General features: G+C 44.1%; 1 protein-coding gene and 1 long non-coding RNA gene across 6 annotated transcripts in view; one reads left to right on the top strand and one right to left on the bottom strand.

Moving 5' to 3' along the window:
• The window catches only part of TBC1D1 (TBC1 domain family member 1), a 226,314-nt gene extending 208,018 nt beyond the window's left edge, over nt 1-18,296 (bottom strand). For 2 of the 5 annotated variants that reach the window (XM_036076054.2, XM_078068493.1), the window contains exons 1-2: nt 18,103-18,254; nt 8,358-8,865 (exon numbers count right to left, since the gene is read on the bottom strand). In XM_036076054.2, coding sequence (XP_035931947.2) covers nt 8,358-8,774 — 417 coding nt within the window. In that variant the 5' untranslated portion in view covers nt 8,775-8,865; nt 18,103-18,254. Of the gene's footprint in view, nt 1-8,357; nt 8,866-18,102 lie in introns of all 5 variants that reach the window. The other 3 variants (XM_078068498.1, XM_078068495.1, XM_078068496.1) reach the window with 3 other exon arrangements.
• Nucleotides 18,297-19,241: 945 nt separating this feature from the next.
• Nucleotides 19,242-27,229, top strand: part of LOC144381332 (uncharacterized) — a 51,039-nt gene continuing 43,051 nt past the window's right edge. Inside the window, exon 1 of the long non-coding RNA XR_013446308.1 lies at nt 19,242-19,454. This is a non-coding gene — a long non-coding RNA (uncharacterized LOC144381332). The remainder of the gene's footprint in view (nt 19,455-27,229) is intronic.

Raw genomic sequence — 27,229 nt, 5'->3', positions numbered from 1 at the left:
GCAAAATTCTATCATTAACAAATAGAAGGCAGCAAAGAAAAGGGGGAAGACTGGATCACTCTGTGATGAATGTTCCGATTATTTCTGGAAATACTTCTGGGTAGCTAGCCTAGTCCAGTGCTGACTAGTAGAGAGGGTATAAGGTATATATGTAATTTTAAATTTTCTAGTAGGCTTATCAAAGAAAGTAAAATAAGCAGGTGAAATTAATTCTAGTGTTAGATTTTATTTAACTCAATATATCCAAAATATTATCATTTCAACATGTAACCAATATAGAAAATTACTGAGATATTTTAAGTTCTTTTTTTTCAAAGGAAGTCGTTGCAATCTACTGTGTTTTGACACTTACAGCACATTTCAACTCAGACTAGCCCCATTGCAAGTGCTCAATTGTCACATCGGGCTACTGATTACTGCACTGGATGGTAAAGGTCTAGGCTATAAATAAATCCTTTTAAGATACAAGTCAACTTTAGGTTCAAAATACTTGTAAACTCTATTATTAGGAACAGACTTTTATTAAAAAATAATTACAAACAGAGCATTTGGTGAAAAATGCAAAGCTATACAAAGTGGTATGTATTGAAAAACAAGGACTTTTTAAAAATTAAGCATCTCTCACAAGGTGGATGCTTTCTGAAGCCCTCAGACTCATTTTTCAAGTCAAAAATAAATTATGTAATCAATCCCGTGTCACAAACCCAAATCCTCCAACAAATACTTCGGAGTTCACGCAGTCCGGGACATTCTTTTTATAGATGAAAAAGAATCCCTGCCAACCTTTGCACCCAGCAACCGACTTCTGTCTGGCATGACAGACGGTCAAGTGTTGATTAGCTGACACGGATACACTGTTCCAGGCAACCGTGCACGGAGTCATAGCTGCCGAGTGGGACCCCAAATGAAATCTTACATAATAAACCAGAACAGGATCAGAGATGCGTGGCAGGAATGGAACACAGATCAAAAAGTCCTCCAAAATATACACAACAAAACCTTCTCAGAACCATCCCCCCCCCCAGTAACAAAAAGAGACTAACGTCTGAATGTGAAAACCAAATGCAGAAGGGCAACCAATAAGAACATCTGAAAAGTAATCCTATATTCCTCAGAATCATCACCCTCAGGAACAAAACACTCCAGCTCAGTGCTGTAATTTCCAACCTCACTCTAGCAAAGAAAGAAAGTAATGAGCCGGCAAATACAACAGCCAAGCTAGAGACGCAATGGGAGCCAGACTACGGAAAATCCTGAAATAAGCGGTACATAGTTTAAGAGACAAACGTAAAACCCCAGGCAGATGGGGAATTAGGAAGACAAATCAGTAATTGGTAAAATGCAACCAAAACAAAGCTACAATCAAAAATCAAATTCCAAAAAAAATTTAAATTAAATCATAAGACTAAGCTAAAGGAAACTCTGGCTTTTTTTTTATTATTATTATGTTATGTTAATCACCATACATTACATCATTAGTTTTTGATGTAGTGTTCCATGATTCATTGTCTGCATATAACACCCAGTGCTCCATTCAATACGTGCCCTCTTTAATACCCATCACCAGGCTAACCCATCCCCCCACCCCCCTCTGGCGTTTTAGATAGGGATTTGAAGTCTTAGTCCTGGTAATCACAGGAAAACAAATTAAGACCACTTCCTTCATTGAATATGTAACCTAATCCAGAGAGGCTGGGTGAGGGAGCTCTAAAACCCAGGGGTTACTGAGAAGGCCAACGTCCTCACAGAATACACTGGTTCTTCACTGGAAATTTTAAAGGGAAATATTTATTGCTCTGAAGTTAAGTCTACAAATAGTTAAGTACTCTTAAAATTTGTGGTAAGGACTCTGAGAAACAAACAGAGTTCTAGAGGGGAGGGGGGTGGAGGGATGGGTTAGCCTGGTGATGGGTATTAAAGAGGGCACGTACTGCATGGAGCACTGGGTGTTATACGCAAACAATGAATCATGGAACACTACGTCAAAAACTAATGATGTAATGTATGGTGATTAACAAACATAACATAATAAAATAAAATTAAAAAAAAAAATTTGTGGTAAGGGAGCCCACCAGGTTCAGTTCCAGATATGTGTCACATTCAAGAAAGGCAGTTTAGATGCCAAAAATCATCGAAAAGGAAACCCATTCCCTCAAAGGACACTGACCACCTCTCAAATGCATCTTCCTCAGCAATATTTAATAAAGTCCTCTTCTATATGCAGACTTCTTTCTAGAAGTCTACCTCTACTGTAAGTTCATGCAGTTACTCTACCCCTGACCCTGGGCTCCTTTCCCACACTTTCCCCCCTCCTCTTCGTCAGGAAACTTTTAGCACTTTATTATGGAGATCAACTTAGCCACTCTCCCAGTAAGAAATGACACTTCCTCTTTGGAAGAGTGAAGAATAAGGCTATTAAGATGGACATTAAAGAGGGAACCTGATGTAATGAGCACTGGGTATTATATAAGACTGATGAATCACTGAGCTCTACCTCTGAAACCGAGAATACATTATATGTTAATTAACTGAATTTAAATTAAAAAAAAGAAATTTTTAAAAAAACAACAAAAAAAGATGTGTTACGTGTATTTATAAGCTTTGCTAGTCTGCTAGCACACTTGTATATGACAGTTTTTACTTTTTTGCCACTCAGTTTTTTCTATGAATAGAAGTTATTACTTTGGTGAAAAATTATAATTAATACGGATGGGTGAAATTATACCAGGAACAATAATGACAAATATAACTATTTGTTTAAGAAAGGAGTTTAAAATTTTTACTGTAAATTACTGTATTCACATAAGTATCACATTAATGCTTTTTCTCTGTTAAAATGTTAAATTTGGGGCGCCTGGGTGGCTCAGTCGTTAGGCATCTGCCTTCGGCTCAGATCATGATCCCAGGGTCCTGGGATCAAGCCCCACATCGCATCAGGCTCCCTGCTTGGCAGGAAGCCTGCTTCTCCCTCTCCCACTCCCCCTGCTTGCGTTCCCTCTGTCGCTGTGTCTCTCTCTGTCAAATAAATAAAATCTTTAAAAAAATAATAATAATAACTAAAATAAAATAAAATGTTAAATTTGTCTTAGAGTCAACAAAGGCTAGTAAAAAGTCATTATCTTCTATATAGTGTGTCCATTATCAGAGGTTTTATATCTTTTCAGCGTAATTGGTTGTTTTTTATGTTGACTTTATCATGTCCTTAGCTGTTAAAGAAAACTTTTTCTTCCTTGTGAATGTGCTGTTTCCTTAAAATCATGTTGTCCTCTGGGTTTATCTTAAAATATTTTATTGTCCCTTTGGTTACATAGGCAACAGAATATTGTTTTTCTGTCAACCATGGTCAGTATTAGTCCAGTTACAAATCTTTGAATACTCCTGATTTTTGACTTTCAAGTTTAGAAAATATAAAATTTTTAATTTAAAAAATTTTTATTTTTTTTTAAATATTTTATTTATTTATTTGACAGAGAGAGTGAGAGAGCACAAGCAGGGGGAACAGTAGATGGAGAGGAAGAAGCAGGCTCCCCGCCAAGCAGGGAGCCTGATGCGGGGCTCGATCCCAGGACCCTGAGATCATGACCTGAGCCTAAGGCAGATGCTTAACCATCTGAGCCACCCAGGCACCCCTAAAAAAATTTTTAAATAAAACATTTAAATTTAGAAAATACAAAATAAAAATTTCACAATATTAAAAAAAAAGATTCTAGCAAATACCAGATTCTCTGATGGAGAAAGGGAAGCCCACGAGCACTCCCACATTAATGACATCTGTCCCACCACAATTATGAAATATCCACACTGTGCCCAGACTGGACACAGCATCTGGAAGATCAGAACCTGAAGAAAGTCAAAACCAGTGTTTGAAAAGCCAGGACATATTTCAAGTAGAAAAGGAAGATCAGTTAAAAAACAATGAGCACTTAGTAAAACTGCTCTCATGTACCCAATCTGTGACTTACCCCGGGGTCCCGCACCTACTGTTCCCTCCCTTCACCTGCTCACCAACCTACACTTCTCCATTTACTACCATCTTAATAATACCCTCCACTCCCCTTTCAAAATCCATTGTTTCTTCCTATTGACACAAAACAGCAACAGATGTCAGAAGCCCCAGCACTTACACCACCTGCAACTCAGCAATGGAAACTCCCTTTCAAGGAAGCAGTTTTTTCCTCGGTAAATAAAGAAAAGGATAGAAACAGAAATATTCTTATGAATGATCTCAAGTAAAACTCAAGTGAGTGGCAAATCTGATGTTCTTCTGAGTACAGATTTTCATAGAATAGACAAAGCTGAAGAACTAACTGGAGGAGGAAAGAACTAGACTATTTTTCAAGGGCTGAGTCTGGGCAGAACCCCTGATTTCTTTGTGATATGATGGGGGAAAGATCTAGTCAGGGTCACTCATGCAACCATCTGTTTTCCAGGATGGATGTCTTCACTTCCTACCATGGACCCAAACTCAAAACTACACTTCAACCCAGAACCTTATCCCACTGTTGTTCACACGTGTTCTGAGGGATGTTCTTGGATGTTATGAGAAAACTGTAATCTATGGCCCAATAAATTTGGGGATTTCATGGACTAGTGTACAACTCAAGAGTGAAATAGAAAAGACAGCTTCTCTAAAACCGTGGTTCTCAGAGTGTGGACTATATAACTCAGTGAACCAATATCTTCCGAATAATCAACGCATGATGTTACACAGTCATACGTGCTTAAAAGATTCATAAAAATGCATGATAGATCAATGGATTTTATTTATTTTTTATTTTTTATTTTCTTCTTAAAAGACTTTATTCATTTATTTGACAGAGAGAGACAGGGAGAGAGGAAACACAAGCAGGGGGAGTGGGAGAGGGAGAAGCAGGCCTCCTGCTGAGCAGGGAGCCAGATGCGGGGCTAGACCCCAGGACTCCGGGATCATGACCTGAGCCAAAGGCAGACGCTTAACTGAGCCATCCAGGTGCCCCAGATCAATGGATTTTAATATAACAAAGTGCAAGAGCGCTTTGATACAATTTCAAATTTCATATTGCAACAAGCCTTTAAGCAACTACCACTTGTCAAGTTTTGGTATAGTAGTAAAAAAATATCCACAATTTTCTAAAATGGCTATAAAATGTTTCTCCATTTTCCTACCACATAGCTGTGTGAGGACAAGTTTTCTTCATATACTCAACCAAAATAACATATCATGACAGAATGAATGAAGAAGCAGTGGAGAATCCAGTAGTAGTTGTCTATTAATCCAGATTAAAAAAGATGTGAAAAAACAAGCAAGCAAAAAACCAAGAAGTAAAACTATGTCACTCTTATCATTAAATATTTTTGGAAAATATATAGTTATTTTTCACAAAAATATTCCTTATGCTAACACATAAGGGGCATATTACTTTTGTTTTTTAACAAATGAAGAAATTAGTACCTTCATAATTTCTGTTTTAATTTCTAGTACAGTAATTATTAATAAATATAACCCACCTTCATGCTCTTTGGGATCCTCAATAATTTTTAAGACTAAAAAGGGATCCTCACGTCAAAAAGTTGGGAGATGCTGCCCTAATGCATTTTGATTGTGGAAGCCTTTCTCTATGGAACACCTTGAATGTATTTTATGGAACATACAATGGGAAACAGTCTCATCTTGTGTTCTAAAAATTATTCCTTTATATGCCTCTTCTCCCTAGACATTTTCAGCAAGTTAATTTATATACTATTTAAGGGTTTCCTCTCAAGTAGTAGTTTTGTGCTTCTAACCCTGGCAGTAAATGCATATATCTCCTCTGGCAAGCACAACCGAAAGTGACCTCATCTATTTAGGAGAGGCCTTAATCTGGAGAATGATTTCACTGAGCAAATGTTTCAAATAATCACGAGAAATGATGACATAGGTTAACATGCTCCATCAGCAGATAATCCTCTACCATGAGATACAGTGCCAGAGATGTCCCAAGAACATCAAAGCTATGATGCCCGATGGAGAATCAGGGCCAATTTGGTTTACCATTCAGTTTCCAACAAAACCGAATCACTGATTGAGGTAACTCTGCTACAAATTACTCTTTTAAACAAGGAGCAGGATGACAGCAATGTATTACTCCGAGTACTGGCAATTTGTGCTTGGAAAAATTGTATGCAAGCCAAAAATAACTCAAGACCTAATTCATATTTCTACCATGGCTTTTCAGAACGCAGAGTAAGGCCAGTTGTCTACTTTCAGCAACACTGGGAGCTCCAGTTACAGAATTTAGTTATAAATCTCTTTTTCCTGTTAGGTATCTGGATGACTGGCCAGGAGCCTGTTCTCAGACGGCTGTAAAAAATTTTGGGAAAGAGTCAAAAGTGTAAAGTGCTGGACAACTATTCCACACAAAGACTCTCCCCAAGGAAATTCAGTCCTTCCATAGAGCAGGCGTGGAGTACAGGCTGTTCAGTCCTTTCATTTACATTCTGGAATTTGCCCAAATAATAGGAACCATTAAGTTTATTTATGCAGTTTTTAAAGTATCTAGTTTATAAAAATGTTGCTCAAGGATGACCAGGATCTTGGGAGCTGAAGACACTCATCTTGGCCTCCTTTTTCCTGTTACCTTAGACTTAAAGTGAAATTAGCATTTCATCTGCTTCCAGTAAAACTTTCTTTAATGAAGATTTTTTTATGGCTGTAAGTGCTTCCTAAGGTGTCGTTCTAGCTCATTTGGTCCCCCTGGCAACATTATGAGACAGACATGCTAATTATCCCCATTTTACAGATGAGACAATAGGCTCAGAGTTGCCTGAGGCCACCAGTTTATAAGTGGCAGACTGGACTGGAATTTGGTCCCTCAGAACCTCTGTACTGGGATGCTGTCCCGTCTATTTGAGATGCATGGATAATAACATTAAATGATTTATGACTAAGGAGATATCCAATTCTGTGGGTAAAATAGTGGTTGTAAGCTTCAAATTAGCCTTTATTGAAGAAAACCTTCCTTATAGCCAGTGTGTTAGGCTCCGTTCTCTATCTTCCGGTCATGACCTGGACACGGACCATGGGCGATTTACCTACCATTGCTTCTGCCTTCCTTCTAGCCTGTACTGATATCCTCTTGCACAGCATCTGAAGCAGCACTCACTGAATGAATGAGTCCAAGAACCACTTTTGCTTAAAAGTGAATCTCTAAGAATCTACTTAGGTCACCAAGAGCATGAATTTCTAAATGAAGTTCTTGCACCCTGGAGGGTGTGCAGAACAAACAAACAAAAAACCAACAAAACAGTGCAGTACAGAGAGAAAAACATTAGCATTTCTATTTCTATTTACTGACATTTACCACATGATTGGCACTGGCCTCCTCATTCAGTGCATGGCAGACAGCCACAGAGGGATGCTAGGCCTGGCAGGGGCATTCCTCAGCCCATGGGGTTAGCCAGCAGTGGAGGCTATATCAAAGTTCACATGGGCCCAACTGAGAACGTGGCCGTAGGGATTATGTTTTCAATTTTATCTAAACTGAGCCTCACAAAATGGACAAGTGACTTTAAACAGGTCCTGCACAGAACCGCAAAACAAGGTAACAACAATGCAAGCACCAATACCCAGGAAAGTCATAGAGCTGACTATACTTTTACCATTTCTCATATGATACTTTTCTCAGCCACATCATGAGATACAACAATAACGAGCTAATCAGATCTGACACAAAGTTGGCATCCACACACACAAAACCTGCAAGTATCAAAACTTGGATTCATATCCACTATTCTTATCAACAGTCTTTGCCTAAGTGACCGTGATACCTTGGGAAATTGGCTAATAGTATTCATATATAACTTCTAAATACACGTATATTTTTTAACAGGGTCAAAGATGTGGAGCTCACTGATGTAGGTAGGACTCTACTACCCAAACTGCAATCTGCAAAGGAACAGCATCAGCATCACCCTGGCAGCTTGTTAGAAATGTAGTCTTAGGGTCCGTCCCAGACCTCCTGGACCCAAATTTGTATTTTAACAAGATCTCCAGGTGATTCATGTGCACATTTCTGTTTGAGAAGCACTGCTTTAGAACACACACCTTAAATGATCTGAACCCTAACAGTTCAGCTCTTATTTACAAGTTGAGGCAGATTTCTCTGTTGAATTTTTGAACTCATAAAATTATAATTCCTAATAGCTGTGGTCAAATGTTCTTCAAAACTATAAAAAAAAAAAACTATCCCCATAAACCAAAAAACCCAGCGAAATAATCTATGTATGACCACAGCATCCTCTTATTCATCCCAGTATCCATAAAGTCAATGTCCTGACCCCCAATGCAATGAAAGCCATCCCGCTACACCTCCATCGCTTTCATCCCCACTTCCACTTACTTTTGTTTGATCATCGGCTTTGAACACATAGCAGATACTCTGCTGATTGGCTGCATTGTCCTTAATCAGACAAGCAAAGTAACTTGGATCGTGACTGTTGTGAATCAGTTTGTGAGCATGCTGGGGCTTACATTCGAAGATGTTGGAACAGATCAGCGGATCCCACTGTTGACTCTTCCCTGGCTCGGGGTCACATCTCAGTCCAGAGGGGGAAACACAAAGCCGGACTTGCCTGGCACCAGGCTCCTTTTTGGAGGACTGCCCACTGAGCCTGCGCACCTCCGCCACGACCCAGGGCAGCATCGGCATGGTGGTCAGGGAGTGCACACGCAAGGAGCCCACCAGCTGCAGGCTGAAGTCCACGGAGGCCTCGTTAGGAAACAGATGCTTCCTCGCTGTGAATGTTATTGGTTCCATCTTGGGAAAGGTCTGGAAACTCAGCAAAACGTTGCCACTGTTTTCTGTTTTAGAACGAGTAATCTATTTTATGTGCTTCTGAGGCAGAATCCTGGGGGAGAAAAACAAAGGCATGAGAATTTAATGAAACCACAGCAATAGCTACTTTTGAAGAGTTACTATTTCAGAGGAACTTAAAAGCCTGAAACCCAAACATGGGAAGAAACGGATCTTCGTTCAAACAAGATGCCTGGCCTAGAAAGAGCCTTCTTGAAACTGTGCTTCAAATAAAACCCGAAAATGCCATAACTGTCACATTCACTACAGGTCACAAAGATCTCACCGGGAAACTCCTGTGGAACATCTGTAAGCCTCATAGAGCCATCAGAAGCAGGCAGGACAGAAAACATCGTCCTGCTCAGATACCTTTAAATCCTGTTCTATTAACACATATTTCAAGGAATTTTTTTTTAAGTAATCTCTATGCCCAGTGTGGGGCTTGAACTCATGACCCCGATATCAAGAGTTGCATGCTCTATGGACTGAGCCAGCCAGGTATCCCTTAAGGAATTTTTTTAAAGATACTCAAATTCAGCAGTGGTGATTCTCCCTCCAAAAAGTAATCTTGAGAGAAAAGCAGCTATCTATCCATTATCATAGTCCACTGAACCAGACCAGTTTTCAACAACTGACCTTTTCAATTATACTACTTAAGTTTTAAAAGCCTCTCCCTGACATAGTCCAGAGGTGCTGAACGTGAATTCAAATTTCATTAACATGTAATTGGTGCCAGTTATGCTCCAAATATCACCATAAATATTGTTTCATTTAATTCATGCATTATAAGCCGTCACGCCCACACATTGCCTCTCCTCATCAATAGATGATGCTGCTTCCGGTCGACCCAAACTCTCTCACCTGCCTTCCCCCTCTATGGGTGATTTTCAATAACCACATCTGATGCATCCTAACGCCTTCCTGTTCCACTGGGGACGAACCCCTTCTGTGTAGAGCTGACCTGTCTACAGGATCTCAAGCCTCGTCCTTCCTCAGCTGCTCACCGGATCTTCCTTCTGTCATGTACTCCCTGAGCACCTATACACTGCATCTGTCTGATTCAGCATTGTGTCCCCAGTGCCTGGCAGCGTCTGACTCACAACAGAGGCTCAATAACATTGTAAACAAATGAATGAAGTCTCTCCCATCTGAAAGAAAAAAAAAAAAAAGACTTTTTCCCTTGACCTCAACCCTCCCGAGGCACAACTCTTCCTTCCCCACACAACTTTCTTCTACACTTACTGGCTCACTTCCTACTGCCCATCAACAATCTCAACTGTGACCAGATGCACTGCCTATGCATTGAACTTGCTCCCATGAAGGTCATCCACATCTTCTGGCTGTGAAACCCACAGGGGGCTTTTTAGTCCTTAACTGCCTTGTCCTTTCTGATGCATTTCTCAATGGTGACCACTCCCTCCTGCTTGAAAATCTTCTGTTTCTCCTCTTACCTTGCTGGTTGCTTCTTTTCAGGTTCTTGGATGGCTTTCCCCCCTGTTTAACTCCATCCCTTCTCCTCATTCCACCTGCTTTCTTTGGACAGTCTCACCTAATGGCTTGGGTGTCCACAACCACATTCAAACAGTCCTGCTGTGGCTGCTAGCAGCTTTGTGCACTCCGGGCATATTGCAAGATCTTCATCTCCAACCCTAGCCTCGGTTACAGACTACTAGTATTGCCATCGTTGGGACCTAGGTCACTGAGCTTGAGTTGTTTGTCACAGGTGGGCGTGGGAGGGTCGGCTCCTGATTCTCGACCCATCCTCTTGAGTGCTGCACAAGAATGGCATCGACCACATAGACCCTGATGATTCCCATGCGAATGTCTCCCACTGAACCTCCTTCCTGAGATCCAGATCGGGGCAGACCATTCAATATTTCTATCTGGATAGCCTAGAGCTACCTCAGCCTCAATGCAGTCATTTTTAAAGATTTATTACTTATTTTAGAGAGAGAGTGTGTGTGCGTGCAAGCAGGGGGAGGGGCTCAGGGAGAGGGAGAGAAGCAGGCTCCCCACTGAGCCCGGAGCCCCACACAAGGCTTGATCCCACAACCCCGAGATCATGACCTGAGCCGAAATCAAGAGTCAGATGCTTAACGTGCTGAGCCACCCAGGCGCCCCTCAGTTTAGCTATTTTAAACTAACTCAGTCTCACCTCCCCCCTTCCCAGAACTTCTCTTGCTGCCCATAAGCTCTGTCTCTGTAAATAGCATTACTAGTTTACTGGCCAAGCCAAAGGCCAAGGAGTCATTGCTACAGACTGAATGTTGAACTCCTAATTCCCAATGTGATAGTATTTGGAGGTTGGGCCTTTGGGAGGTGATTAGGTCATGAGACTGAAACCCTTATGAATGGGATTAGTGCCCTCATAAAGAGACCCGGGGTACTCCCTTGCCCCCTCCCACCATGTGAGGAAATAAGAGACAAGACGGCTGTGTATGAACTGGGAATATATTCAATATTCAAATTCTAAACATTTTCTGAAATAGAGCTGAAGTCTATTCCTTTAACTCTATATTTTTCTATATCATACAGATGCATAAATGATAAGAGTGAATTTTTATAATAGGATTTGAACACAGTTCAGAGCTAGTTTTTAATTTTAAACGTTCAAAAGTTCAGAAATAAACCCACACTTTCAAGCTCCAACATAGTTCGTGGAAACGTAGTCCCTGTCTCTTCTCCTTTAAAGTACAACCTCTCTTGATGATAAAAACAGACTTGAAGTTCATATAACCCCATAAATAATGGTCTCTCCCTCTCTCTCTCTTCATTTTTCTCTCTTTCACCTGGTGAGAGTGGCATTAAATGTCTGGCTCAACTTCCACTCCTGTAACTGAATCTGTTTCAAGTTCTAACTGTTGACAGCTGCTAATCCCAAGATATGTTTAAAGAAGTACTAGAATTATTACAAAGGGGAGACCTGAGCTCTACCAATTGGTGTAGACGAGGCAATTACTAATATGGTGGCAACAACAGACAGAATTATTTTCAGTTTTCTTGTAAGGCAATACATACATAGTGCAAAAAAAATTACACAATTTAGAATTTCAAACATTTAGTATATAGTCATCAAATCAGTTCTGCCGTGTCATTGACAAAACTAATTAAATGCCTAGAGTTTTCATTTTTGAACCAGCCATGGCACATTCTTAGTTTCTCTGTAAAAAGTAGCTTGGTCCTTAACACTGTTTGTAAACTATCAAATAAGTTCTACGCCAGGGGGTGTCTGGCCGGCTCAGTCAGATGAGCATGTAACCCTCGATCTCAGGGTGATGAGTTCGAGCCCCAAGTTCGGTGTAGAGATTACTTAAATAAGTAAAAATTAAAGAAAAAAAGTTCTACCCCAAAGATAGCATAATTATTTGTCAGCAATTCAGATTCTGCTGATATAAGATTCATGGTAACTTAGACTAGGTGAGTCACTGTCTGTACTACTTTTCAATAAAAAGTTCTGTGAAACAGATGATCTAGTCAAATAATACTAATATACCATTAGATTATTTTTTAAGCCATCTCAGTCCACATCACTGGCATGCAACCTCTGACCATCCGTCCCGAGTAGAACTACAGATTCTAAGAGGGCTCTTGTGCTTCCTACCCTCAGTAAAAAATACCGCGATCTGTTAACCCAGAGAACTTCTAGTTATGTTCTTGTTGGTAGAATCATCGGTATACAAACTCTAGCCCTCACAGAGACCATCTGTATGCTACACAATTCCCACCGACCACAGTCCATAAACATGGTAGGCATCCCAAACACAAAGATACTCTTATTAGAACAGTTGCAATCATCTCTTTAGTGAGTCCTTCTATATCAAATATCCCTGAAAGCATGCACTTAGAATTATAAAATCTGAATGTCAGAAATGTCCTTTTAAGCTCTTTAGAAATTTCCCTTATATTTGAAGGGCACCTGACTGGCTCAGTGAGTTAAGGGTCTGCCTTCGGCTCAGGTCATGATCCCAGGGTCCTGGGATCGAGCCCCGCATCGGGCTCCCTGCTCAGTGGGGAGCCTGCTTCTAGCTCTCCTTCTGCCGCTCCTCCTGCTTGTGCTCTCTCTCTCTGTCAGGTAAATAAATAAAATCCCTAAAAAAATTTTTTTTCCCTTATATTTGAAATGAGGAAACGTGGTTCTGGAGAAGTTAAGTGGTTTGTCCAAGTTGGGTGACAGAATTAGGACAATCCGATCCCTGACTGCCATCCAAGTGCAGCAGAGAACCTCAGTTTCCTGATGAAAACATTTTCAAGGGTCAAGTTGAGAAAGCGAGTCACTTAACTTCTCCAAATCTCAAGTTTATTCTTAGAAGAGAACGGAATAAGATGATCCTCAAGTTGTCCTCTATCTCTAAAATCGGGTAAATCTAATTTTCATAATGTATAATACCAAATGTCCCCGACGTTGTGTGGGGATAGAAAGCTGCTCTCATCTTCTTGTCAAGAATACAAATGTGGGGGAGGTACAAGAAGAAAGAATGGGGTTTATTGATCAGGAAGCGAGAGAAGAGATGGCAGGAGTTAGCAAGCTGCCGTTGGGAACCCCCTCTCTTCCCAGCCTGCCTCCATGCTGTCCCAGCAAACCATGGGGAATAGGAGGGGGACTTTCCAGAAGCTAGCGATAAACACCAACAGCCACAGCACATTCAGCCGTCACCTTCTCAGAGTGCTGGTGGGAGGGGAGGAGGAAATAAAAGAGGGATAGACAGGAGAGGTGTTGAAGCTTCTAGTCCAAGCCAGGTTAGGAACCAGCCAAGACTGATCAGCTGTCGGGGACCTCCCCCCCGTGCCCCGGGATGAGCAGGGAGTCCCCAGAGAGCTATTCACTTCCCCTTACAAATCAGTGGTTTCATTTTTCTGCTCTTTACTCCAGAGAGAGGGGGCATGCTGCTGAACAGAATTATTCTGCCACCCGAATATTCTAGTCTCATGCAGTGAGATCACCCGGGGCATGGCTACACTATTTGTCCCAGAATCTCACCCAATCAGAGCAGTGTGCTGCTACCTACGAATTGCCCACGGGCTCCAAAGATCTTTTGGGCAGCAGGCTATTTCACACAGAGCCATCACACAGAGCTTCTGGAGCCCATGGATCTAACCTCTTCATCACCAAGGACGCTCCAGCCCCAGTATGCACCTCTCTAATTTGACACATGAAGTAATGATGTTTGGAATGACTTCCTTCCTACATAAATCAGGGCCAATGTAAGCCTAGTCCTTTAGGATGCCATGGCCACTTCCTGTATTCTCTTCTACTTTATGACACAGGGTAATGGGGCAGGGGCCCTTGCTGGCCCTCAGGGATGTATATCCCTCCCTCCGGCATGACTGCTTTGTTATTCTCCTGAAAGTAATAATAGTAACTGTGAACACATCCGTAATAGCACTTACTGTGTGACTGTTAACTGAGCTCTCACAACAACCCTGGACAAGAAAGACTATTATTATTATATCTAAATAAGGACTCCAGTGGATTTTTACCATTATCAGATAAGAGATGAGAAAGAAAGTGCTAGCACAGAGAAGTAAGGTCACTTGCCCAAGATCATCCTAGCAGCAGATGGGAGAACCAGGTTTTGAACCCAGGGCCTTCTACTCCAGACTTTGCATTTGCTCTTAACCACTTTGCTAGAGGAATACTTATTGACCAACGACCTCTTCTTGGACATTACATACATGATCTTCTGTATTCTTACAACTCTGAGATGTATGTTTTATCATCCCCATTTCCATACGGGTCCCCTGGCTAATGGTGTAGGCAGGATTTGTCTTATGCCCAAATTCCTATTCTTTGTGACAGAAACATCTCTAGAAGGAAATAACTAAAATATCTTTCTAGTGAATTAGCTGGGTGGTTTTTCTATCTAAACTTTGCTTGGTCTCATTAATCAAAATCTAATGTCAAAATTATACCTTAGAAGTACAAAATAAACAAAAATAATAATAGCAATAAGTAATATTTACTGAGTGCTCACTATGTAACAGGCACTGTTCTAAGAACTTTACATGTATAAATGTATTAAGTTTGACAACAAACTCCTAAGTATTTACCTACTTTGGAAACTTAGATTTACTGATCATAATTAATGTGTAGTTAAATATGTACACTCTCTTTTTAAGAGAAAAACACTGCTGCCTGTCACAAAGAACACAGGCATACTCAAAAATTAAACACCTCTTTGTTGGCGCTAAAACATATTTCCTACATTCTGCACAGCTTTACTGAAACCCAAGTGTCAAGATTATTCATACGACCCAAATATGATGAATCCTTTTCTAAACATTCGAAAACCTGAAAAGGGACACATTGCCCTTAAATCTAACAATCCACCCAATGGAAATCTCAGCTTGAAAATGTTAAAAATTGTGAGAATGAAAACCTTCATGTCTTCTGTGAAGAATCTGGTTAAAAAACCTTTTTCTTGGGATGTGGGGTTGGAAAGGAAGAAATGAAGATAAAAGTCAGCTAAGGCAATTTGTAAGGTACTGTAAGGGGTTCTGCACTGAAAACCCACATCCTCTGCCATCACCAGGGGGCTTCGAACCCAACGCTGCCTGTCTGCTGAGTGGAATCAGTCACTTTACCACACAGACTCTGATCCTCCAAGTTTTAATGGCCAAGAAAGGAAGAGGGCTGAGGGGCGCCTGGGTGGCTCAGTCGTTAAGCGTCTGCCTTCGGCTCAGGTCATGATCCTAGGGTCCTGGGATCGAGCCCTGCATCGGGCTCCCTGCTCGGCGGGAAGCCTGCTTCTCCCTCTCCCACTCCCCCTGCTTGTGTTCCCTCTCTCGCTGTGTCTCTCTCTGTCAAATAAATAAAATCTTTAAAAAAAAAAAAAAGAAGAGGGCTGAAAAACATATCATATATTGGGATGCTCGTGGCCATCATACTTAAGAAGCACAGCCCAGCAGAAGGGGAGTGGGCCGGGGGGGAGGGCAAAGCAAGCTACCCCAACACATAAGCAGACTTAGGTCATCTGGGGAATGTAAGGAGCCGAGGCTGGGGATCGTCAGAGAAATGCCATGAAGAGTGGAAAAGGGGCCTGAGGGAGTTGCCATTTTGACAAGATAAAATTAAAAGCCTTTTCAAAGACAGAAGAATCCTCTCAAGCAGGCATCCCTACTCCGGGCACCATAATGATGGAACATGCTGGGTGTGAATGGGGAACAGGTAAGTGCCACTCCCTGCTGGTACCCGTGGTCTGTCCCAGAAGATCCCAGAAGATCTGGCAGAAAGGAGCCGCCCACCCACACCTGGCTCTGCACAGGAGTCTATTTGATTGTGATGCAGCCTCTCTGGTGGAGGCTGCCTTCTCCGGAAATGGAGGGCAAAGCCTGTCAACAGCTGGATAATGAGGAAGAAGAGGCAAGCTGCATTTCCTCAGAGTCACTCACTTCCTCCTCATACCCTCTGGTACTTCCTGCAACAATCAATGGGGGAGAAGTCATCCCAATACTGATACAACAATACTCAACCAGAAATGCTATCATAGTGAAAAGGGAAATCCCCAGACCTCCCAGTAGGAAAGATAGTGGTAGACTATGGTAGACATTTGCAAAACTTAAATTTGATGTCAATAATTTACAACTACACCGATGAATTTTCCCCCTATTTTGCTGGTTTGCAAATGGCTAGACAAATCAACATAAAAACATTTATTTTCACATATGATAATTTTATTTACTGCTTTGAGCCACACTTAGTCCCTTTTACATCTCCTTGCACTCAGTTAATAGTCTCAGGATATTCCTCTTGCGTTCACTTCAGAAAGTATCCCCTAAACATTTCACACAGCACCGGGTAATTCACAGCTGTGTCCACTGTCCCGTAGCTCATATTATGTCAATGGTTACTTACGGATAAAACTAAGGAGAAAGCCCTTTTTATGGTCTGATTTCCCTATAACTTGGTAGAAAAAAAAAAAGAAGCAGGGAGATTCAAGACCGTGATAAGCATTCCATTTCAAACAGTTCTAAAACACCTGTTTACAAAAGCAGTCAATCCTCTTTTATACAGACTTTTTCATGCAATGTCCTTATTCCTTTAGACAGTCTTCAGGATTCTCAGGAAGGAGCTGATCATGAGGAACACTGCCCCCCAAGCAAGAGAAGTCATCTGAACTCTAGCTGCTTCAGGGGTCCCTAACCCAAGAGAGTACTAGAACATGAAGTGTTCAGAAACACAGGAGAGTCATTTAGCAAGGTGGATCCCCAGCCTCTTGGAACAACTCCCCATTCAGTCTTCCACCCCAGGCCCTCCCACACAGAGCAGGCTCCCAACACACCCCAAAACCCAGATGTGGCTATGCTCCAACTCTTATCAATCCCTTCAAATCTAGGCAGAGAATGAACTTCTCTTTTCCAAAAGAAGGGGTCTCTACCAAGGCCTCTGTAGTTCTGCTTAAGTACAGTGTGAAAAGTTTTGAAGTTTGGCCTTGTAAAGAGAGCGGAATTTCTTGGGTGTGACCCATTTAAACCAGGTCATTTAAAAATGCTCTTTCAAAGTCTGATTATATTAATAAATGAAATCATCCAATCATCTAAAAGGAAGAATGAGAGATCTATACCTATCCATTAATGTAAGGCACTCTGAAAATTAAACTGTTTGGTGGGAGGAACAATCATCACTTTCAATTTCTTTTCCTTTTTAAGCAATCTTCAGAGAATAATCTATTTTAAACAAAATAACAGGTAAAGCCACCTCTAGGTGGATTTCAAAGAAAACAGTCTCTTAAACACAACAACAACAGTGTGTGGCGAAGTTTGAGGGGTCTCCTAATCACAGAACGATCAGGAAGCTGCTAGAAACAATTAAGCAGGGTTTCAAAATGACTGGTTCAGGATGTGCCCATAGAAAGAAATGTTGTGCGCTCTGCTGGAGCTGCCCAAGTCACTACTGCAAAGTACCGTGAACTTTTAAAGGATGGCAAGGGGTCACTATGACCACCCTCCCCCCCCAATCCGGTCGCCCTACAAACACAGCAGCCCCCAGAGATACTTGGCGGGAGGGGGTAGATGCCGAGCGAGCAGGAGTGAAGGGGGGCTGGAGGAGGGTGCCTGTCGGAGCTCCTGCGCGGTCATGAACTTGAAGGTTTCACTTTCGTTCAAGTAGGGGGGCAACGAGGTGGCAATGAACCCCACCCGCCCACCCCGGAAGCCCCCCGCGCGGCGAGCACAGCACGAACGCCCTTGGGCTACCGGATTCCAGCTTCGCGGGCCCGGGAGCACAGGGGTGCGCTTGGTGCCGGGTGGCGGCCGGGATGCCGCCGGAGGCGTGAAAGCGCCGGAGAGCACCTACCTGTACCGCGGCGCGCTCAGAGCCCAGGGCCCGGCCGGGGCGCGCAGGTGCTCGGGGGCGGCGTGGGGACGGCCTGGGCGGGCGGGGGGCCCATCGTGCGGGGCTGGCTGCGCTCTTCCGCGGGGCGTGGAGGGGGGCCGGGAGGGATCCCCTCCGCTCGGCTCCCGCCTCTTCTACGCCCGGCTGAGGACACGGCGGGTCCCGCGGCGGCGGCAGCAACAGGCACGGTGGCGCGGAGGCTGCGGCGGCGGCGGCGGCGAAAGAGGAGGAGGTGTCTGCGCGCGGCTCGCGTTTCCTCCTCCCCGGCTGGGCGAGCGCGGGGGGAGGCGAGGGGAGGGCAGAAGCCGGGATCGCCCAACTCGGTCCCCAGGGACCTAAGAGGGGAACGCGGTGCTCCCTCCCTCCCCTCTGCGCCTTGTGACTCTGCCCGAGCGGCACGGCCGGGACAGGCGAGTCACACGCGGGTAACAGCTGCTGCAGTGCAGGTCCGCCGCGGCCTCCCTCCTCTCCCTGCCTCTCCCCTGCCGGACGGCCCATCCTCCGCGCGCCCGGCCCGGCGGCGGGGGCCAGGGGGGCGGGGACCGATGGGGTGTCCTGGCGCCGCCCCAGCCAGCCCCGGCGCAGGGTCCTGGCCCGCCGTCCGCCTGGGCTCCGAGGACTTGGGGCCCCGCGCGTGATGAAGGCCCTCGCGGCGGGATGTGCTGTCGCACGCCCTGTCCCGGGCAGCCTATTTATAGCAGGTGGCGCTGCCCGCCGCTCTCGTCCCGCGGTGCTCTCAGCAGGTGGCACCGCCCGCCCGCCCTTCGCTTCCCCGCGGCAGTGTCGCCTCATCTGCACCCTCGCTTTCACCTCGCGAAATGGACAAAGTGAAAACGCGGGAAGGCGACCTCGCCACCTGGCCCTCCCCTGCATCGCCCCCTCGTCCTGTCCCAGGGTTGGACACAAAGGCAAGGAGGGAACTGAGGCAGGGTCATTCTGTGGGGCGCTGGCAGGCAAGGCAGGGGCTCAAACAGCCAAGGCTGAAGTGTCGCCCCCGCCATGAAAGCCCAGTCAGCCCCATTTGTGAACCGCGCGGGTGACGCAGCCGCTCCGCCCGGCGCCTCTTCCCTCCCGCGGGTCCAGCGCGCGCACGCGCACACTCACACTCTCACACCGCGCACACACCCCCCTCGCCTCACCTCTCCTACCCTAGCTGCGCCTACCCTAGAGTGGGGTCCGGGGAAGTTCCCGGCGGCCTTGGAGTGTGAAGAGAGCCCCGGGAGACGGAAGCCGGCGGCGAGAGCTGGCTCCCAGGCTGAGGGGGTGGCCGGGGGCAGGAAACCGGCCAACCTGCCACACTCCTGCCCCAGCAGGTAAATTGGGGCAGTTTCACTCCCGGGGGGAGGGGTGGGGTGGGAGCGAAGGGGATCTGAGGCAAGTAGGGGACGGAGCACCAACTCCGGAGACGAGTGAGCAGAGAAGGGAGAGCAGGGAGGAGAGAGAGTGGGACGCGGGGGACTGGGGAGGAGGCAGCCGCAGAAGGAGGCGGCGGTGGAGGAGCCAGGCGGCCTCTTGCAGGGTTTTTTTTTGCTCAGTAGAACTGGAAGTTGACTTCGGGGAAGTGGCTGAGAGTTTGGGCAGCAGAGTTGGACTTAAACCCAATTCCCAACTCCACCACCGGGTTGGCTTGGGCAAGCTGTTAGACCTCGATTCTCCTCCATTCTCTTCCCTGTAAAATGGGACGGATACGTGCTTTGGAGGCCCAGTGGGAGGATAAAATGGGAAAGTGCGTGTATAGTGCTTAGCTCGCTGGCGCGAATGCAGACCCCAACTACTAGCAGCTGCTATCATTACCGTGGCTCAGGAGGCAGATAGAAATCCGAGGTTCTCCCCTCGCCCCCAATCCTAACGGTGTGTTCTTAAAAGTTGATTGAAGCTCTTCGAAGCCTTTTTGACTAGACCTGCGCTATGGGATGCTCCCATCCAGGGAAGGTGTATTTCAGTGGGACACAAAAGTTTTATCCACAGTTTGATTTAAAACACTCATATAAGTGGTAGCTATTCTGGGGTGCCTGGGTGGCTCAGTCTGTTAAGCATCTGCCTTCAGCTCAGATTATGATCCTGGAGTTCTGGGATGGAGTCCCCTATCCGGCTCCCTGCTCAGCCAGGAGTCAGCTTCTCCCTCTCCCTCTGCCCCTCACCCTGCTTATGCTCTCTCTCTCTCAAGGGCTCTCTCTCTCTCTCAAATAAACAAATACAATTTAAAAAAAAAAAGGGGGTAGCTGTTATTCGTAGAGGAGCCAGTCTATTTGGGGCACTATGGTAGGTACTTGACATATATTGTCTCTAATCCTAACAAAAATTCTGCTGTACGGAGGTTATTAAATCCTGCTTGACTAATGAGGAAAATAAGAGGTTAATGCCTCTTTGAGGCCACGAGCTAGTAGGTACTGGGACCCCCAAGATCCAAAGCTGCTTGTAACACACTTTCTCTCCGGCCGCTGTATACCTCTCTTGTAGCACTCAGCTCATTCTTTGTTATAGCATAATTATTTGTGTACTTAGCCTTGAATTTTTTTTAAGAGAGGGAAAAATATATGCAGATATAAATACTCTAATGGTTAGAACATTTGCTGTTATGGAAATGGTTATGGGTTGTGGGTTATGGAAATTGTTCTTCATTGGGTTATAAGACCAGGTAAACCATTTAAGCCATATCGCTGTCTCTTGGATCACACCATGATTATTTCACATCTTTATCTCCAATTCTCTCGAACAGTTCTCATTCCCTCTCTGCAGCAGCCTTCTGAACACACCTACCTGCAGAGAGCTAAGATGTCAAGACAAGTACATCGTCATCCATTCCACGGACACCCCCAAACTGCCTTTCACACATATCCTGCCAGATGATGGTTGAAACTATGACCTAAAAACCCTGCCTGCCGGTCACTGCCCCTGGAAGATGGGGTCGGGCCAAGGCTGGGCACTGCATGCAGATCCTGGCTCAAACCCCCTCCCACCTGCCACTCCACTTCCTTTTCTCTTCCTCACTAACCCCCTCCACCCCTACTCCATCCACACCTCCAATTCCAGAGTGCAGGAAAAGTTAGCACAGGCAGGAAGCCAGATGGAGTGCTCATCAGGTCACCAAGATAGAAAGTGAAAGGGGCGGGGAACAGAGATAGGCCTAGACCCAGAGTCCCTCACATTATTGTGGTATGGAGGGGGACCTTCCTTCTCCCCACCCCACTGCTAAAATCTTGCAAGTTGAAGCTCAGAGTTACAACCTAGTGGGAAATGACCTTTTGCCCTGACCCCACCCTGGGTTAGAGAAGGGCCATGGCCTTGTGAGAAGCTGTGATTTCTGCATTACTTTTCCAATTTCCAGGGCCAGTTGGTGCCCTTGGAATGATAAAAAGGGATTTTATAATACTCTTAGCTTCCTGGATACAGAACTTCCTTTATAAGATGTGATAAAGATTTCCAAACCTTTTTGCCATAAAGCATTGTCTCAGAGAGTAGGGGATAGCCTGTCATCAATCTCTTTTGCGCTCATTGTTGAGGGGGCTTTGGAACCAATGGTGATACCTGGGAGAGCAGGTTGAAGACTGGCAAACCAGGAAGGGACATCCATGTTGTCCCATGGTAGAGTGGACGGGTGAGAGCTAACCGTCCAGCCGGTATCTGCCAAGTGCCATTGCTCTCCTTGCCCCTGTTGTGCAGGTATACCACTGTGTGAGGCGGAGCAGCGGGGCCTTGGTGATGGCTGCAGAGAGCTCCCTGGCTGCCCAGGAAGGTATTCTGTGCATAGTTCTCTAAGTCACCAATAACAAAACTGAGTAGGGAGTGGGGCTAAACACTGCTGTGACTCTGCTTCAGACCCTTGATTCTCTTGATTAATGTGACTCCCAGGAACACAAGGAGCATAGAGCTCTTCCCCACATGGGGCATTTACTGAGCTTTTGGCTCAGTGAGTGAAAGCCCCGGATGGGAAGGCATCCACAGTCATGGCTGCCGCCACCTCCTTGTGTGGACAACCTCTACACCCCCAGCTCCTCCTGAGATCCTGCCATGAATCATTCTTTTGGAGGCTTCCCTTATAGATTCTTTCCTAACTAAGTCCTTTGCAGCATATTTAATTGTACATTGTCAAAGGTCAGGAGCATTAATATCAACTTAAAGATGGCCATGGAGCTCTAGAAAATTGTGAGCCATTGCTGCCATTAAATCAACTGGGAAGCTCAGGGACTGAAAGAAACAACAGAGGCCACTTTACTTTTAAAAGGCTAAGGGAACCACATATAAATCTAGAATGAAAAGTCTTTGGTTAATGTAGAAAAGAGACCTTTCATAAAATTACTCATTATTATTAAATCTGTCAGTTGTTTAAATGTTCATAGTTGTTTGGAACCCAAACTCTTATTGCTATGATAAGTTTTCACCTAATTTCCAAATACGCATAATAAGGTAAGCGTTCTTAACTAGTGGGCCTATTTCCAAAATTGGCATCAATAAAGGCCAGAAATTAAGATTACACAGGATAGAACCCTGAGACAGTAAGGTGGTTCACTGGGGATGCTTGCTCCCATGGATTGGGGGTGAATTTCTGGAGCCCGAGGTGGAGAAGGTTTCTGAGGCAAGCCTAAGCTCAGTGGGAGAGGGAGCGAGATGGAGAAGCAGCATGGAAAGCATGGAAAAAGGCAGCACTGCAGAAACAGGACAATGCTGGGTGACTCCCCAATCCTGCCAACCGAAGGCATGACTGGTAGCGCGTAAACCGCATGTTAAGTCATTAGCTTTAAGGAATATTCCTCCTTGGGGGCATTCTGGGTGGCTCCGGCGGTTAAGCATCGACTCTTGGTTTTGGCTCAGGTCCTGATCTCAGGGTCCTTAGATCGAGCCCCACATCAGGCTCCACACTCAGTGGGGGGTCTGCTTGGGGTTCTCTCTCTCCCTCTCTCCCTGCCCCTGCCCCCTGTGCACTCGTGTGTACTCTCTTTCTCTCAATAAGTGAACAAATCTTAAAAAAAAAAAGAAATATTCCTCATTGATAAGGAAATGGATTGAAATCAAATGAGAGAATACATTACATTGTTTAGCCTACAGTACTAGGGCCTTGAGATTACTTTCTGAAAGGCACAAGAATGATAAAACATAGTACAGTAAAAAAATAAAATGAGCAGATAACCAATGTGGATCTTGGAATTTCAGCAGTTTAAATAAACAAAAATTGCACTGCATGGGAGACTCATGCTTACCATGGATGAGACAACATAAATCTATGTGCAGTGAGAACAAGTGAACTGTATAGAGTAAGCTTCTATGAAGTGTCTGATTTCCTTTTATGGACAAAGCAGATAAAACTCTGGGCACTGGTTCCATTTCCCTTTTCAGCTTCCTCTCCTGTTTGTTAAATCATTGCTCTCTCTACACAAGCAACGGTTCCATGCAGCCCTCTGACAGTATCCAGCCTTTACTTGGGGTTCCCATGGCCCACCTGAGCTGGTTTTGTGGGTTTGAGCATCAAGCACCAGGCTAAGCAAGTGTTAGATAGCATGTCACCTTTTGTTATGGCACCCGAATTTATCTAAAGTCAGTGAGAATTTCTTTGTATAAATTCTAAGAGTTCTCGATCTTGGGGATTTTACCCAGACCCGAATGGGCAAAATGACCAAGCTTCCAACACTGCAAGATTCCCACTTCATTTAATCCCAAAGGCTATTATGACTTTGCTGGTACATAAGGTGTAATCTCACGTAGAAAAAAAAAAAAATGCAATCGCCGGCTAACTGGTTTCCCTGCTTTTGTCCTCACCACCCTGCAGTCTATGTTTAATACAGCAACCAAGTGAATGTGCTGAAATATTAGTTGAGCAATATCACTGCTCTACTTAGAACTTAGAACATGGCTTCCCAGATATCCCAGAGTAAAAGTCAGTCATTGTAATGGTTGTAAAGCCCTATGGGACCTTCCGCCTTTCCCACCCCCACACCACTATCTCTGTTCTTCATTGCCTGCTACCAGTCCGGGGTCACACTGCACACAGACTTGCTCTTCCTTCCAGGCATACACTTGCCCCAGGGCCTTTGACTCTATTCTCTCTGCCACGGGTGCTCTTTCTTCAGATATCCACATTAGCCCTACTTAATTTACCTTCTTAAGTCATTGTTTAAAATATTATCTTCTCCATGAGGCCTTCTCTCGCCAACTTTTTGAAAATGGAAACCACTGCTACACGCCCCTCCACACACTTCTTATCCCCTTTTCCTGATCTATATTTCTCCACAGCTTTTATTGCTCTCTAATATGTTACTAGTATATCTTTTGTTGTTGTTGTTACTTATGTATCTTGTCATGGTTCGCTCTCCCACCACCAAACCCCATGAGGGCAGAGAATTTTTTCTGCTATGCTCACTGCTGTCTGCTGCATCTCCAATGTATACAATAGAACCTAGCATGTAGTGGACATTCAATAAATAGGTGCTGAGTGAATGAATGAATGAATATAATTTGTAACACATGACATTTGTGAGTTCATTGATTGTCTATATAGTACTTCCCTTAGATCAGAAACTTTTCGAGGTTTCTCTCTATTTACCCCTTTGTGCTCTCATCCAGTTTTTCAACTGTCCTAAGAGTTCAGTCCTCCCCTTCAGGTGAGCTGAATGGTTGTTTCACAATCAACGTAGGACCTGATTTCCAGGTAGCCTATAAAAGGGTTGTAAAATCATGGAACAACTGAGAATTCATCCACACTTTGTTTCAAGTGTGGCTAAGAAAAATACCATTTTGGAGAACTGTCTGAAAGATACACAGTCTGATTGGCCCTCTAGAATCTGGATCCCCTAAAATCAGTTTCCATATCAGGTCAACCCAAGTGAAGAGCAGTTTGCCTGGACTGTATCTAAAAAAAAAATTCCTTTTATTGAATTGCATTTTGACATTATCCTATTTGCCCATATCAAGGGAATATATTTTATAAAAATGCCCTATTCAGTCTGGGATACTGTTTAATACCTAACACAATGTCCTTTTAAGGAGAAAACAGTTCTTTTAGGGTTCTACAAGGAATAACTTTTCTTTGGCAACTGGATTTATCTTCCTCCTTGCACTAATTAATGGGTTCATGGGTGGGATTTAGGATCCATTTCTTGACAAGTATCGAGTTCATTTTGTATATGAAGTCATTGATTCACAGATGCCCTTTCTAAGCCTTTGCCAGCTTGTGTGTTTTCATCCATCCAAGACAAAAATATAAATAACAATGTAAGGTATAATCTCACAAAACTGAATTAGACTATCTTGTATTCTGGAATCACGTTATTCCCACTTTGTAGGTATTAACAAAAGAGTCTTTCTTTTATGAAATGATGGTGAGAGTGGTAGGAGTCTTTGTCGGCTTATTTTATTTTTGTTTGTGAATGCCTTTACCTGGCAAAAAGAATATGCTGGCTCACTTCTGTCATTTCCTAGTGTTTTGGAAAATTTTACTGGTTCAGAAAATCCAAAGTCTAAGAAACACTGGTTTTCTCCCTTACTCCTAGCTTCATTCAGCCTCACCTATTTTCTCATCCTTTAGTCCTATTTTCTTGTTCACTTGTTTTTAAGTTTTTTTTGTTGCCTTGTATGCATTGAAGACGCCTTTAAGGGGCGCCTGGCTGGCTCAGTCGATAGAGCATGCGACTCTTGATTTCAGGGTCATGAGTTCCAGCCCCACATTGAGTGTAGAGATTACTTAAAAAATAAATAAAAATCCCAAGGGTTTGGGGTGCCTGGGTGGCTCAGTCGGTTAAACATCTGCCTTCAGCTCAGGTCATGATCCCGGGGTCCTAGGATTGAGTCCCTGCATTGGGCTCCCTGCTCAGTGGGGAGCCTGCTTCTTCTTCTCCCTCTGTCCCTCCCTCACCCCCACCCCCGTCATGCTCTCTCTCACTTTCTCAAATAAAAAAAAACTTTTTTTAAAATCCCAAGGGTTTTACGAATGTAGAAAAAAAAAAGACACCTTCAATCATTTCTTGGATGGGGCAGACAGGAAGGAAGGAAGGAAGGAAGGAAGGAAGGAAGGAAGGAAGGGGCTTATACAAAGCAAAGAACAAATCAACCTGCACCTGCTTAGCATCCCAGCTCCACATTGCACCAAATGCTCTCATTCATCACCACCCTGAATGTTATCTGCAAGTTTACAGTGCTTTGTAATTGACATGTCTCATTTTACTTAATCCTCTCAGTAGCACTCAGGGGTGTTATTTTCTACCTTTCCCTCATTGGCAGAAAACTTTGGGGGGGGGGAGGGGAAGGGGTTGGAATTTTAACCTAAATATTCTCCCTCCAAGCCTAATTCTTTTCCTCTATACTGTATTACCACCTTTTAAAACTACTGTTTTTGAGGATGGTATCATGCAGAGGTTTTGTTTTTGCTTTTGTTTTTAAGGAGACATCAGGAGAGTCTGGTTACTTTCTTGGCTTTCAGAATAACCTTCCTTGTTGCAAGGTGTTCTATGGGAGGGCTATGCTTCCACGAGGCTGCTCTGGCCCTTTAGCTTGAGGGAGCATCCACTGAACAGAATCAAGTTTCCCTGATCAGCACATATTGAAGAAATGGGCTGCAGGGTAGTCTCCTTTTGGTCACTATTTCTATTGCATAATAATTCACATTGTGCAACAGCATAGAGTGAGAGCTCGCTTCATTACTTAGTAATTTCCTTTAACAGTAAAGCTGAGCTAGAGACATTCGGCCCTCTTCTCATTTTCCTGTTGCTAAATATAAAACGTAAGCTGAAGTTCTCCTATTATTCAAGGGAAAGGAACGTGAGTCTTTGAATTTGAAGCTTAGAAAAAAATTAAGATGAAAAGATTAAGGGGCGCCTGGGTGGCTCAGTTGGTTAAGCATCTGCCTTCGGCTCGGGTCATGATCCCAGGATCCTGGATTCGAGTTCCGCATCGGGCTCCCTGCTAAGCAGGGAGTCTGCTTCTCCGTCTGACCCTACCCCCTCTTGTGCTCTCTCTCACTCTCTCTCTCTTTCTCAAATAAATAAAATAAAATCTTAAAAAAAAAAAGATGAAAAGATTAAGAAAAAATTAAGATTTAAAATACCCAGCTTCCTAAACTGGCAGGTATGTACTGCAAGTGGCTTAGTAGAATCTTTGG

Source organism: Halichoerus grypus, chromosome 3 (assembly GCF_964656455.1).
Source record: "Halichoerus grypus chromosome 3, mHalGry1.hap1.1, whole genome shotgun sequence".
Classification (NCBI taxonomy): domain Eukaryota; kingdom Metazoa; phylum Chordata; class Mammalia; order Carnivora; family Phocidae; genus Halichoerus; species Halichoerus grypus.
This window is presented reverse-complemented; position numbering and strand designations above follow the sequence as displayed.